The 16,328-nt window shown below is 38.8% G+C and overlaps 1 protein-coding gene across 5 annotated transcripts in view; it reads right to left on the bottom strand.

Annotated features, from left to right (window-relative positions):
• The window catches only part of COL14A1 (collagen type XIV alpha 1 chain), a 199,527-nt gene that overhangs the window by 62,366 nt on the left and 120,833 nt on the right, over positions 1-16,328 (bottom strand). For all 5 annotated transcript variants that reach the window (XM_035011835.1, XM_035011836.1, XM_035011832.1 and 2 more), the window contains 2 exons: positions 2,699-2,776; positions 718-804 (listed from right to left, as the gene is read on the bottom strand). In XM_035011835.1, the coding sequence (XP_034867726.1) occupies positions 718-804; positions 2,699-2,776 (165 nt within the window). The remainder of the gene's footprint in view (positions 1-717; positions 805-2,698; positions 2,777-16,328) is intronic.

Below are 16,328 nucleotides of genomic sequence, written 5' to 3'. Positions count from 1 at the left end.
AAGGGAGTCTTATTTAAAATAACAACCACAGGGGCGCAGGGTGGCTCAGTCGGTTGACTCTTGGTTTCAGCTCAGCTCATGATCTCAGGGTCTTGCGATCAAGCCCCAAGTTGGGCTCCATGCTGGGTGTGGAGTCTGCTTGAAATTCCCTCTCCTTCTGCCTCTTCCCCCATTTGTGCTCTCTCTCTCTCAAATAAATGAATAAAATCTTTTTTTTTTTTTTTAAAGAAGTCTATACAGCCTTGTGGCTAAAAGCTTAGATTTTATTTTTTTTAAGATTTTTATTTGTTTATTTTTGAGAGAGAGAGAGAGAGAGCATGGAGGGGAGGGGCAGAGGGAGAGAGAGAATCTCAAGCAGACTCCTGATGTAAGGCTCAATCTCCCGACACCGTGAGATCATGACCTGAGAGCCAGAGAGCACAAGTTGGGGGTGGCGGGTAGAGGGAAAGGGAGAAGCAGATTCCCCGCTGAGCAAGGGGCCCAATGTGGGGCTCGATCCCAGGACCCTGGGATCATGACCTGAGCCAAAAGCCAACGCTTAACTGACTGAGCCACCCAGGCGCCCCTCTTTAGGCAAGTTTCTTAACATCTCTGTGCTTTGGTTTGCTCATAGGATTAAGTACGTGTTTAGCACAGTGGCAAGCACATATTAGACACGCAAGTGATAGCTATGAATATTATTAAACAACATTTAAGTCTGAATGAGGCAAGACTTACTGGTGGGCCTGCTGGTCCCAGAGTCCCGGTATTGACTTCAGAACAGGAGCAGGAATGTGGTAGCTCTGGGCAAGTCTCCTCATCCCTCTGAAGGGAGAAAAAAAAAATAGCATAACTGTTAACAAGACAACCTATACAAATAGCTTTATGGACTCAAAGAAAACACTTTAAGACACTTAAAAAAAAAACTTTCAAGTGAACATTGGTGTGGAAAGGCAAAGAATATTCTCTCCTGCCCACAAAATATTTTCCTTAAAGAAAAATGAATGAGTGTCTAGTGAGTCATTGATAATCATCATTACCAAAGGATGTTGATAAAATGAGCTTGGGGATGTAGGTGAAGAAAGGAAGGCAGAAGTGGGTATAAAAGATTCTGGTTACTATTTCATTCAGTTTGAGTAGGAGTATTCTATGAACTAAAGGTCTTGAACACTTTCTTATTTCTATTTCAAAGGATTAAAAAAAACATGTTGGAATGGTCGATCAGAACAACTGCATCTACACTAAAACACATAAAACAAAATGAAAACAGTGCTTAAATGCATCATCAAGTCCTTGTAACAACTTTCCTTATGACTCACGTTCTGTCGTTGAACATAAGGAAACACCAACAGCATCCATCTAAAGCTTTGGGATAGGAGCTCATTTTTCTTCTCTTGCACAATTTTATTGCCACATGACATTACAAGATAGATTATGAACATCAGTCTAACATCTCTGGATGAGTAACTGGGGTATGAAGACAGAGCACCTGCTAACAGCTATCACGCAATTTGTGGCTATCCCATTTGAAGTACCAGCCAAAAAGAAGTCTGCACCGGGATAAGAAACTGCAGACCTTCATAGGGTTCACCAGTCCCGTTGGACAGGGAGAAAATAAGCTTCACTTTTTAAGAATCAGGGGAAAAGTAAAGCTGGAACTGAACAGAGCACGGATGATAACTAAATGATCAAGTGGAAAATAATCTCAGTCTCTGAAACGTTCACAACGGAAACCCAGGAAATGTTGAGTAGAGGGCCCATGTATACTATATATACTTTTCTCTAAATGTTGGACAACAGTCAAAGCTTTCAGCTCATTATAGGAAACCCCCCTGCTTGGGTTATACTTGGTAGTAATAATGATAAAAAGATTGATTTTCTGTAACATCACACAGGTTATACAGATTATGACTACAATTTCAGAACTGTGTCCCAAGATGCCTTGGGGCACCTTAGCAAACTTACAGGGGCACCATGAACATTTTAAAACCTCAAGAGAATTAGCAATATTCGGCACCCATTGGACCTCTTACGAACCACTAGCTCAAGGTAGATCATGATCTTAACATTAGATATTGAAATACTTTTCTGATGATGTCATATACTTGCAAATCTGGGGTTCTGGCAGTTGCTGTGATGGAAAACAACTACCATGGAAAAAATCAATGTGGAAAAAGAAGTGAGGTGGCAACGTCCAATCAGATTCCAACGTATGAAAAATTGGGTACTCCTGACAGGCTCATCCATCCCATTCCTAAGTTATTCTGGTTATTCAGGAATAAAATAACAATCCCATTTTCTTCTTTCAATTCATGTGTATTATTTTTTCATATGGCTACTGAGTTCTTAGAGCATAAACACTTAAGATTTTTGGACCTAATGGATTCATATATGGAATTGTTTGGCATTTTTTTGGCTTAGTGGTACCATGAAAAAAATTACTGCAACACCAAAGGTTTCCTGAACCAGGAAGTTTGAGAACCTCTGGACTCTGTGTAGATGGCACCCCCTGGAGGTGTGCAACTCCCGCCACGCATGTCAGTATGTCCTGCTGATGTCAGACACGTCTCCTTCTTAACCTCTTCTGATTTTCATTATCATCACAATGAATTGCCTTGTTATGAGTTTTATGAAATAGCATTTAATTTTCAGAGAAAATCAAATACAACTTTAGAACATTTCAATAAAGAACAGACCTATATAAAAGAAGAATTCTTACCAGGCCTGGAAGTTCACAGCATTTGTCTCTATTGGCCCATGATGTGGAACAGATAATATCAAACATCTGTAACTGGAACTGCAATTTAAAACAAAATTGTCATTCAATAAAAAATAGGTACACTCCGTCTATAATTATGATTTCATATCCTGTATCACGTAATAGAACTGATACATTTGTAACATAACTTTACAGTAAATAAAGTCATTCTAACAATATCAAATTGATTTTGTTCCTCAGACACACAGTGATTTAAGATTTTGTCTATAGTTACTCCATCCAGCCTCTAAATTCCCATATTTATCACAACTTCTCATCTCTGCCTGAAGGATCTTAGCACCCCTGTTGAAACTCGCCCCGTTCTGCCCTCATGGTCATGACCAGGCCTCTGCCACCCCACAACACCCCATGTAGCTCTTTCCTGGCACGTCTCCCACCATACAGTGTGATTATTTATATTAACTCCTCCTTAGACTGTGAGCTCTTCAAGGGACAGAGAACCACTTCATCTTTGTGTCCCCATCGTATGTGGGAGGTAGTAGGGATTCATGAAACCTTGTCAAATTAATTCTGACTTCAATTGCTTATGCATACATTCAACAAATTTTTCTTTAGTGTGTAACACAAGCCAGATACTACATCAAACTTTAGAATATGAAAATGAACAAAACCAAAATCCTGCCCTCAGAGATCTTACTGGGAGCGAAAGGTAGGCACATGAATGCTGTTTACAACATTGTAAGTGTTGTGACAAATTCACAAATAGTATTGTGAGAATCTGTGCTGATGTATTTTTATTTAAGCCATTGATCATGCCATAAATATTAGTCTTATTCTACTCATGTATGTTGGCAAAACCCAGTGTACATTTTGAAATATACAGGAACATCATTATAATATTATTAAGGGCTGACATTAGCTTCATGACCCAACCAATCCTAATATTATATTTCTTCTGATATTATTTTTGAGTATTACAAGTGTCACCGATTACAGAGCTAGGAGAAGGATGGAATCTTTTCATTTTAAATCTACAAACTTCCTTTAGCAAGTGGTGTTTTCAGCAAGTGCTAAAACCTTTCTTGGTGCCTTATTTTCTCCCCCAAATACTACTCATCCCTGTCAGGGGTCCCGTAGATGAAAATGAGAATACCTAAGTAGAAAGTACTACAAAATAGTTACTCACAATGCATGCAGCATTACAGAAGAGCCTGCTCTATCTGACAGTAAAGAGAAGAAAATCAAGCTTTCTCTTGTAATATGTAAGAACTGTGCTTTGCTGCAAATACGCTTTCCCAAGTGAGGTTTGCCAGATTAGTAAAGTAAAGCTTAAATTTTGAAAGCAGATCCATGAATTAAGGCATCGTGTTTTTTCTGTTGGCTTTTTTCTATATACAACTATTGAGTTGTTTGAAGAAATATGTGCATGGCTCGCCTCTCTTTTTTTTCTCCAGATTAAAGAAAAAAGTTCCCAATAGGTAGGATATCGGAGTCCGTGGAGGGCAAACATACAACAAAATAAAATTTAAAAATTCAGGTTTTAAGGTTTTGGGACCAAGAAAAAATAAGTTTTTCAAATTAAAACATTTTTAAGGAATGTGGATGCTGATTTTTATGAACGATAGCAACAGAAGTATTTCAAGGACCATAGGGGTGAGGAAGCTATGGAGCTAGACTGCCTGGGTGTAAGCCTCGAATCCTCCTCTCACAAACTAAGTCATTTTGAACAAATTATGTAATGTGTTCAAGTCCAAGTTTTCATTTGTAAAATTAATATAATAATAGTGGCTCTTTAATAATAGCTATTCATTAGTGTAATAATAGTAGGTATAACAGTAAAATGAGTTAATGTAGGGAAATATGTATAACAGTGCCTAGAATATAGTTATTATAAATAATAAGTATTATTATTTTAAGATTTTATTTATTTATTTATTTATTTATTTATTTGAGTGAGAATGAGCAGGGGGAGGAGCAGAGGGAGAAGGACAAGCAGACTCCAATGAGTCTGAGCACAGAAGCCAATGCGGGGCTCAATCTCACGACCCTGAGATCATAACCTGAGCCACATCAGGTCATGCTTAACCAACTGAGCCACACAGGTGCCCCTAAATATTATTTTAATGGAGCATGTACAGCCCTTTCATTATTGAATTCTTTAAGGTGCAGAAGAATAGAATACAAAGGCCAAAAGAGTAGAATCTAAATAAAAGTAATGCATACTGAGGGCAGAAATATAACAGTAGTTTGTTTCCACAATAATTGTATCTGTTTAATACTTTGGTTGAGAAAAATCTAAGCAAATAATGGCAACAATAGCAGTGGGCATTTGTTGAAAAACTACAATGTGCCAGGCACTATCTTAAGGACTTTGCTTGTATCATACAATCTTTAGATCACCACTATGAGGTATATATAATAAGTAATGCCAACCCCATTCTGCAGATTGCGACCTGGGAACAAAGAACCTAAGAAATGTAAGCACGTGTTGAAATTGGAGATCTGGTTGGGATTTGAATAGCATGTTTCATTTTCTTGTAGTTCATTTTGCAGTGAAAGGATCTTTGGTCTAATGTTTAAAATGCGGATACCCCAGCCTAACTAACTTTACAATGCCATTTGTCTGGGGGCATTTATTAAATGGGGCCCATTATGACAGTATTAGATAGATCCAGTTCAATCTAAGTCATTCATCCATTAAGAAATTCCCCATTTCTGAATAGAGCCCTCAGTGTAAAAGCATTTTATTGAATGGAAAGATGCATGTAAAGGAAAGGACTTTCATTAGCCCCAGTAAGGACCAGGCTTTCTTGAAGTTTTTCAAATAAACATTTACCACCTAATCGCCTAAAACACTATGATGTCTACACACACACCTTTGGCTAAACTTATGTCCCATTGAGTTACTGGGATCCTTCTGAGTTCATCTTATTTATTCAAGGGGTTGAATGCCTACTAAGTGCTGAATGAAGCCAATACTATCATTTGAGGAATGCTTGTGGGTTGCCTTTTCTTTTTCAAGTTTGATGAAGTCAGCAGCCTTTTGTGTTTGTGTGTGTGGATACAACAAATTTATTCATAATTGTTTTGCATTCGTAATAGCTTAGATTCCTCAGCCATTATTTAGGGACTTCTTTCCAAGGCACATTTCCGGGGCTTGATTAAAAAAACCCTCTGGCTTTTATTCCAAAAGCAATGACATACATATTTGTAGAGAAATTACGTAGGAAACAGTACAGACATGTCAAAAGATTTTATATTTGAGTGTCTGAAAATGCAAGACAATGCAGTTGAAAATGAGCAAGAGTCAGACTCTTTTTACTTTTCGTAACTTCTTTCCTTTCTAACTGAACATTATAAAAAATATATGTGCGAAAAAGAGAGCAAGAGGAAAGGGATGCGTGAGCTCCTACTTTCACCTTTTATAATACCTTCCAAGGGAATGCTTAGCCAATTACAATTATTGGACCTTTTGCTCTGAGTGTAACACAAAAGGCAAGTCATTTGGGGTCAAATGTTAGCATGAAAATAAGATTAAAATATTTCTCATCCGTTGAGTCACTGTGATCTGTGAATGAGAATAAAAATGTAGCCTGGCTCAACTTTCCACTCATTACCACATTTTATCCTCTGATTTTTCTCCAGCATAGCATAACTAAGCTTGTAATTTGAAGTCAAGCTATACCTAAAATTATACAAATATTTAGAGAGATTTACATTGCACAGGAATACTGGAGAAAGAGCACGGAGGACGTTGGCCACCTTCTGCTTTAATTTGGTGTTTAACTTTTATTGACCCCGCGTGCTGGGCCCATAACTTTTATTGACCCCATCTCAAAGCTAAGATTTATTAAGCATCTACTCCTTCCCAGCTATTTAACATGGTGTTTTTACTTGCTTTCAATTTATTGAATTTAAGGGAAACCATAAGGGCACTAATTCAATGAAGAGATGAAAATTAACAGCCATTGTATCTATTGGTAGTCATTAAAATGTTTAGGTGTAGGCATACTTTGTGGGGGAACATTTTGATTGCATTTACTTTCAAGGTCAGAACTGAAATAATGGTGTCTCTGAACATGTCAGGGAACAGACAGGGCATACACACAGACCAAACTCCCTCCTCTGCTTTAAGTTCCTTAATGATCAGCCTGACCCACTGGAAGAGAGCTTAGCATGGTAGGCAGGTATCTCTGTGCAAGTCAGATACAGTCTCATATCTTATTTTCCTCACTTTTTGAAAGGGGATCCCTCTCTAACTTCTTCAAGTCTCAGTTTCTGAATCTATAAAGTGCGGATAATATTAAGTGTCTCTTCCTGTGGTTATTGGAAGATTATACAAGATAATCTCAGAAAAGCACACACTGCCTGGTCCATCGCAGGCATGCAATAAATATTAGCTACTATTATCATTTTAAGGATTAAAGTATATAATCATAGGAAAACATGATTATTTTCTTATAGTTTAAAAACACTTGTTTCTATAGCATCATTGACTAGTCTACTGTTGATTCCTACATAAAAGCTTTAACTCAGTAAGTCATGTTATAAAAAAACTCTGTAACATAACTTGTATTTGTTTTTATTTACATAGCAGAGGCCCAAACAAAAGTTAATTGGATAATCATAAAAATGTTAGATTTGAAATGGGAAAGAAAGACACTAAGAACATGATCACACGCCAGAAGCTCAAAATATTTCTAAGATCATCTCTGGCAGCATTATAATTTCATCACGTATTCAGAAAAGGTAGAAGAAAATTCTTAGGAGAGAGAAGAACAGAAAGGAGAAACACAGTCGTTAAGTTTCTTCCCATGTGTGTTTTGATGGCTAAATTAAGCCAATTTATTGGCTTAGTCCCACTAGGGACTCTTCGCTATCTATAACATCTCGCATTACTGAACACAAGCTGTTTTTTGTTGTTTTTTTTTTAAAGATTTTATTTATTTATTTATTAGAGAGCGAGTGAGAGAGAAACAGCATGAGAGAGGAGAGGGTCAGAGGGAGAAGCAGGCTCCCCGCTGAGCCGGGAGCCCGATGTGGGACTCAATCCCAGGACCCTGGGATCATGACCTGAGCCGAAGGCAGTCGCACAAGCTGTTTTTATTACAAATGTGAGCAACTTTGATATAGTAGTTACTGCATCCCTAAATCCATTAATCTCTCCTCCACTCAACTTTGGTTTAAAAAGAATCTATTTTCTTTAAGGACTTAATATTTAGAGTTTTCCCATCATCTGGCATTTTTTGAACCACTGCTGAATTTGCCAGGGAATGCTGACCTATAAACTACTAATCACTCTTATATGATAATTACTCCTGGAATAATCCAAAACTTGCACATTACATGTCCCCTTTTGCTCGGTATTGGGGTACAGATGTAAATCAAGATTATGTTACCAGTTTGTGACTTCGAAATTGAAAACTGAAGACTTGAAGCTTCTCTCTTGCTTTGGACTCAAACAGTTAATAACCCAAAAGAGCAAGTAAGTTTCCAATCACATTCTTGAGATCTAATCTAATATTATCCACTTCAACGTAATCAAATTCTTCAATAAGTGGGCAGACTGAAAATCTATTTAGCAATCCTTTGTAGACTTCTAGATTCTAACAAAAGCCACAACTTTGTTCTTAGTAGCCTTACAAAGAACTCTTTAATTATTGACTTCTATAAATTCCCCTTTGTCTACTACAGGCTGGAAGTTACCACAGAGAGTGCTCTGTTTAATTGCTTTTCTTTCATGCCCCAAAGTAAAGATTTATTACCGGTAGACTTAAAGCCTACAGGCACTTTTGCTTTCAGAAATAAATTCCACGATATTTAATTGGTCATATATTTGGACTACCATTATTACATAGGTTATACTCTGAAATATAATTAATATAATTGTAATTATAAAACTGTAATTTTAAAATACAAATTATAATTAGGTGAAGGTAGGATATATATATATTTATAACTTGTCTATTATCAATACCACCTATGGAATACAATACATACAAAACAACGTTTTAAGAAAAAACATGACAAAATTCAAATAGATGACATTCTATTTAATTTCTATCAAGTGTTTCTTGAGAACTTGACCTGTTCATCTGAATTTATTAGATACTGTGGGGTAGAAGGAGGTAGATGTAAACGAAGACCATGACCTGGTTTCTATTTTAAGATTTATACTCTGGCTAGAGGCAAAATGAAAATATTCAGAAGAGCAAGAAAATAATAGATGGCTACAAATAATCAAGTGTTAAGCATTAGAGGTTTAGAAAAGGTGAAATGGAGATGGTAATATTGACATCCTTTAGGAATAGCTGCTCTTCATCGAATGCTACTAAGTATCAGGGATTTTATATGCGTTATTTCTAAAAAAATAATAATAATATTAATACTAAGTGATTTGGGCCCAGAATTTCAAACACCTAGAATTGTTTCTCTTTCTTAAATTGGAGCCTATTCATTCATCCATTGAAGCATCCATCTATATACATCCATTTATCCCTACAAGATAATCCCTAGTTTGCTAATTATGGAGCCTTATAAATTCTGGAGTGTGCTATCATAAAAGTCTTTTATGTGAAGCAGAAGTTGGTGTGTTTCTTAATCAGCATGAAATACAAAACATTAAGAGTCGACAACTCCTCGATATAATGTAAACATTCTTTTTTTTATAGTGAAAATATTTATATTTAGATCCAACAGCTGGACTCAGTTTAGTGATCCCAATTTTGTCAGCAACATTTAAAGCATCATAGTCAGGAGCCAAACATATGCTTTCTTCTCTCCACTGGGCTTGATCAAGGTACTGACCTTGGCCATGACAATGTCATAGAGCTCCTTCACAGCCCGTTTGATCTAGTACTTGCTGGCCTTGACATCTACAATGAAGACAAGTATGTTGTCTTCTATTTTCCTCATGCTGACTTGGTGGTCAGAGGGAACTTGAGGATGGCATAGTAGTCAAGCTTGTTTCTTCTAGGGGTGCTCTTTCAAGGATATTTGGGCTGCCTGCAGAAATGCAGGACCTTGGGCCCTCAGCAGGTAGGGGACATGTGAATCTTTTGTGGATGTTTCTGTGTGTGTGTGGGGGGACAACTTTCAGCACCAGTTTCTTGGCCTTCTAAGCTTTGGCTTTGGGAGGAGAAGGGGCTTCCTTCTTCACTTTTGGCACCATCCTCATGAAAGGGTCATAATGTAAACATTCTTAAAAGTCCCTTACCATAACTGAAAACAAGAAAGCCTTCCATAGCTTTTATATTCTCTCTTTCCAAACATCTATCCCATGGGTTCTCCAAAGGTAAGTTAAAACAAAAGTACTTTTAAAGATACATCAAGAAAAAGATGGCAGAGGAATAGGGGACCCTATTCCAACCGGTTCCCAGAATTGAGCTGGATATCTACCAGACCACTCTGAACATCCATGAAATCAGCCTGTGATGTAAGAATATAGATCTGGATCTCTACAAACAGAATATCGCAGGCGGTTGGTTTCAAGGTACAAAGTGGGAAGCCATGATTCCACGGGCAGATATTGGAGGATAAATGGCAGGGGGAGGGAGCCACGCCCTTGGGATCCTACACCACCAATGAGCAATAGCCTCCTGCACTGGGGATGGGGCACAGAGTTGCAGACTGGTAGCTGGGGGGAAAGGACTTTAGGGCAGTCCCCCTGATGAAAACCCAGAGCGGTGGGGCCGTGCGTGCACTCTGGGGGTGGCTGGCGGTTTTGGAAGCACAAAGGGCAGAGATGTGCCCTGACCTGGAGGTGAGGACTGGGAGCGCTGCTGAGGGGCGCACAACACAGGACGCTGCAGTTTATAGCAGCACAGACAGAAAGAGAGATAGTATGACCTGGACAGCTCACTGAAGAACAGACTGCAATCTCTCTGCTCTGAGGCAGAGGGTTGGAAACGGTCTCTTCTGCTCTGACTTGCGGAAGAGACTCAGAAAGCTGCCAGGGAAAGCCACCAGGGAACAAAAGCCCCCAAAAGCTGGTTTCCACTGAGCCCATCCCCCGCCACAGGGGGCAGGGCAACTTTGCCCAAACAGGGTTGCCTGAATAACAGTGCGGCAGGCCCCTCCCACAGAACACAGGCTGGGAAAAGAAGAGGCCAGTAACCCTAAGGTCCCTATAAAACAGGTGTATCTTGCTTGGGTTGTGGTCAATAATTTGGACTCTATACCTTCTCTCAGCCATCCCTCCACAGAATGAGTAGGAGGAGGAACCCCCAAAATAGGAAAGACTCAAAGACTGTGATTTATGCCACAGATTTACAAATGGATTCAGCTATACCAAGATGTTGGAGATGGAATTCAGGGTAGCAATTGTGAAGACAATACCTAGAATGGAGAAATCAATTAATGGCAATACAGAGTCTCTAAGGGCAGAAATGAAAGCTGAATTGGCAGAACTTAAAAATGCTATCAATGAGATCCAATCTAATCAGATAATCTAACAGCTAGGGTAAGAGAGGCAGAATAACAAATTAGTGATCTAGAAGACCAATTAATAGATAAGAAGAGAAAAGAGGAGGCCAGGAGAAACAACTCAAAATCCATGAAAATAGAATCAGAGAAGTAAGTGACACCATGAAATGTTCCAATGTCAGAATTATTGGGATCCCTGAGGAGTGGAGAGAGAGAGAGGACTGGAAAATATATTTGAGCAAATTGTAGCTGAGAACTTCCTTAATCTGGGGAATGAAACAAATATTCATGTTCTAGAGGCAGAGAGGACCCCTCCCAAGATGAAGGAAAATGGGCCAACACCCCGGCATATAATAGTAAAACTCACAAATCTTAGAACCAAGGAAACCATCTTAAGGGCTGCTAGGGGGAAGAGATTCCTTACGTACAGAGGGAGGAACATCAGAATAACGTCAGAGCTATCCACAGAGACCTGGCAAGCCAGAAAGGCCTGGCAAGCACATTCAGGGTACTAAACGAGAAGAACACGCAGCCAAGAATACTTTACCCAGCAAGGCTGTCATTTAAAATGGATGGAGAGATGCAGAGCTTCCAAGACAGGCAGAAACTGAAAGAATATGTGACCACTAAGCCGGTCCTGCAAGAAATATTAAGGGGGGGTTTCTATAAAAGGAGAAAGACTCCAAGAGTGATATAGAACAGAAATTTACAGGGACAATCTATAAAAACAAGGTCTTCACAGGCAACATGATGACAATAAATTCATATCTTTCAATAATCACTCTCAGTGTGAACGGCCTAAATGCTCCCATAAAACGGCACAGGGTTGCAGATTGGATAAAAAGACAGGACCTATCCATATGCTGTCTACAAGAGACTCATTTTGAACCTAAAGATACATCCAGACTGAAAGTGAAGGGATGGAGATCCATCTTCCATGCCAACAGACCTCAAAAGAAAGCTGGGGTAGCAATTCTTATATCAGACAAATTAGATTTTAAACTAAAGACTGTAGTTAGAGACACAGAAGGGCACTATATCATTCTTAAAGGGTCTATGCAACAAGAAGATCTAACAATTGTAAATACCTACGTCTCCAACATGGGAGCAGTCATCTACATAAGCCAACTGTTAACCAAAATAAAAAGTCATATTGACAACAATACGTTAATTGTAGGAGAGTTCAATACTCCGCTCTCAGCAATAGACAGATCATCTAAGCAGAAAATTAACAAAGAAACAAGAGCTTTGAATGACACACTGGACCAGATGGACCTCATAGATATATACAGAACATTCTACCCTAAAACAACAGAATACTTACTCTTATCAAGCGCACATGGAGCTTTCTCCAGAAGAGACCACATACTGAGTCACAACTCAGGTCTCAGCTGATACCAAAAGATTGAGATTATTCCCTGCATATTCTCAGACCATAATGCTTTAAAACTGGAACTCAATCACAAGAAAAAATTTGGCAGAAATTCAAACACTTGGAAGCTAAAGTCCACTCTGCTCAAGAATGTTTGGGTCAACCAGGAAATCAAAGAACTTAAACAATTCATGGAAGAATGAAAACACATCATTCCAAAACCTATGGGATACTGCAAAGGCAGTCCTAAGGGGGAAATACATAGCCATCCAAACCTCACTCAAAAAAATAGAAAAATCCTGAATTCACCAACTAACTTTATACCTTAAAGAACTAGAGAAGAAGCAACAAACAATGCCTAAGCCACCCATTAGAAGAGAAATAATTAAGATTAGAGCAGAGATCAATGAATTAGAAACCAGAAACACAGTAGATCAGATCAATGAAACGAGAAGCTGCTTCTTTGAAAGAATTAAAAAGATCGATAAACCAAAAAAAAAAAAAAAAAAAAAAAAAAGATCGATAAACCACTGGCCAGACTTATCCAAAAGAAAAGAGAAAGGACTCAAATTAATAAAATTATGAAACAGACCTGTACCTCTGAAAAAAATAATACATTATATGTCAAAAAAAAAAAAAGGAAGAAGAAGATAGCAGGAGGGGAAGAATGAAGGGGGGGAAGCGGAGGAGGAGACAAACCATGAGAGACTATGGACTCTGAAAAACAAACTGAGGGTTCTAGAGGGGAGAGGGGTGGGGGGATGGGTTAGCCTGGTGACGGGTATTAAAGAGGGCACGTTCTGCATGGAGCACTGGGTGTTATACGCAAACAATGAATCATGGAACACTACATCAAAAACTAATGTTGTAATGTATGGTGATTAACATAACATAATAAAAAATAAATAAAAAAATAAAATTATGAATGAAAGGGGAGAGATCATGACTAACACCAAGGAAATAGAAACAATTATTAGAAATTATTATCAACAACTATATGCCAATAAGCTGAGCAACCTGGATGAAATGGATGCCTTCCTGGAAACCTATAAACTCCCAAGACTGAAACAGGAAGAAATTGCCAACCCAAATAGGCCAATAACCAGTAACGAGATTGAAGAAGTGATCAAAATCCTCCCAAAAAACAAGAGTCCAGGGCCTGATGGATTCCCTGGGGAATTCTATCAAACATTCAACGAAGAAATAATACCTATTCTACTGAAGCTGTTTCAAAAGATAGAAACAGAAGGAAAGCTTCCAGACTCATTCTATGAGGCCAGCATTACCTTAATCCCCAAACCAGGCAAAGATCCCATCAAAAAGGAGAATTTCAGACCAATATCCCTGATGAATATGGATTCCAAAATTCTCAACAAAATCCTAGCTAATGGGATCCAACAGTACATTAAAAGGATCATCCACCATGACCAAGTGGGATTTATCCCTGGGATGCAAGGGTGGTTCAACATTCGCAAATCAATCAATGTGATAGAACACGTTAATAAGAGGAGGGAGAAGAACCATATGGTCCTCTCAATTGATGCAGAAAAAGCATTTGACAAAATACAACATCCTTTCCTGATTAAAACTCTCCAGAGTATAGGGATAGAGGGAACATTCCTCAAGCTCATAAAATCCATCTATGAAAAACCCACAGCGAATATCATCCTCAACGGGGAAAAGCTGAGAGCCTTTCCCTTAAGATCAGGAACACGACAAGGATGCCCACTCTCGCCACTATTGTTCAACATAGTACTAGAAGTCCTAGCAACAGCAATCAGACAACAAAAAGAAATAAAAGGTATTCAAATTGGCAAAGAAGAAGTCAAACTCTCTCTCTTTGCAGATGACATGATACTTTATGCGGAAAATCCAATACTCCACCCCCAAATTACTAGAACTCATACAGCAATTCAGTAATGTGGCAGGATACAAAATCAATGCACAGAAATCAGTTGCTTTCTTATACACTAACAATGCAACTAAAGAAAGAGAAATTAGAGAAACGATTCCATTTATAATAGCACCAAAAACCATAAGATACCTCGGAATAAACCTACCCAAAGAGGTAAAGGATCTATACTCTAGGAACTACAGAACACTCATGAAAGAAATTGAAGAAGACACAAAAAGATGGGAAAACATTCCATGCTCATGGATCAGAAGAATAAACATTGTTAAAATGTCCATGCTACCCAGAGCAATCTATACCTTCAGTGCCATCCCGATCAAAATTCCAATGACATTTTTCAAAGTGCTGGAACAAACAATCCTAAAATTTGTATGGAATCAGAAAAGACCCGAAATTGCCAAGGAAATTTTGAAAAAGAAAAACAAAGCTGGGGGCATCATGTTGCCAATTTCAAGCTATATTACAAAGCAGTGATCACCAAGACAGCATGGTCCTGGCACAAAAACAGATATATAGACCAATGGAACAGAATAGAGAGCCCAAATATGGACCCTCAACTTTATGGTCAAATAATCTTTGACAAAGCAGGAAAAAATATGCAATGGAAAAAAGACAAGTCTCTTCAATAAATGGTGCTGGGAAAATTGGACAGCTATATACAGAAGAATGAAACTCCACCATTCTCTAACACCACACACAAAGATAAACTCAAAATGGATGAAAGACCTCAATGTGAGACAGGAATCCATCAAAATCTTAGAGGAGAACATAGGCAGTAACCTCTTTGACATCGGCCACAGCAACTTCTTTCAAGATACATCTCCAAAGGCTAGTGAAACAAAAGCAAAATGAACTTTTGGGACTTCATCAAGATAAAAACTTCTTTTTTTTTTTTTTTTTTAAACATTTATTTATTTATTTGAGAGAGCGAGAATGAGAGAGAGTACATGAGAGGGGGGAGGGTCAGAGGGAGAAGCAGGCTCCCCGCTGAGCAGGGAGCCCGATGCGGGACTCGATCCCGGGACTCCAGGATCATGACCTGAGCCGAAGGCAGTTGCCCAACCAACTGAGCCACCCAGGTGCCCCAAGATAAAAACTTCTGGGGGCACCTTGGTGGCTCAGTCATTAAAGCGTCTGCCTTCGGCTCAGGTCATGATCCCAGGGTCCTGGGATCGAGCCCCGCATCAGGCTCCCCGTTCAGCGGGAAGCCTGTTTCTCCCTCTCCCACTCCCCCTGCTTGTGTTCCCTCTCTCGCTGTCTCTGTCAAATGAATAAATAAAATCTTAAAAAAAAAAAGATAAAAACTTCTGCACAGCAAAGGAATCAGTCAACAAAACAAAGAGGCAACCCATAGAATGGGAGAAGATATTTGCAAATGACACTACAGATAAAGGGCTGGTATCAAAAATCTATAAAGAACTTCTCAAACTCAACACCCAAAAAACAAATAATCAAGTCAAAAAGTGGGCAGAAGACATGAACAGACACTTCTCCAAAGAAGACATACAAATGGCTAACAGACACATGAAAAAATGTTCATCATCATTAGCCATTAGGGAAATTCAAATCAAAACCACAATGAGATACCACCTTACACCAGTTAGAATGGCAAAAATGGACAGGGCAAGAAACAACAAATGTTGGTGAGGTTGTGGAGAAAGGGGAACCCTCTTACACTGTTGGTGGGAATGCAAGTTGGTATAGCCACTTTGAAAAACAGTGTGGAGGTGCCTCAGAAAATTAAAAATAGAGCTACCCTATGACCCAGCAATTGCACTCCTGGGTATTTACCCCAAAGACACAGATGTAGTGAAAAGAAGGGCCATATGCACCCAAACGTTCATAGCAGCAATGTCCACAATAGCCAAACTGTGGAAAGAGCCGAGATGCCCTTCAACAGATGAATGGGTAAAGAAGATGTG

The sequence above is a fragment of the Mirounga leonina genome, unplaced genomic scaffold (genome assembly GCF_011800145.1).
Source record: "Mirounga leonina isolate KUSES-001 unplaced genomic scaffold, KU_Mleo_1.0 Mir_165, whole genome shotgun sequence".
In the NCBI taxonomy this organism is placed as follows: Eukaryota; Metazoa; Chordata; class Mammalia; order Carnivora; family Phocidae; genus Mirounga; species Mirounga leonina.
This window is presented reverse-complemented; position numbering and strand designations above follow the sequence as displayed.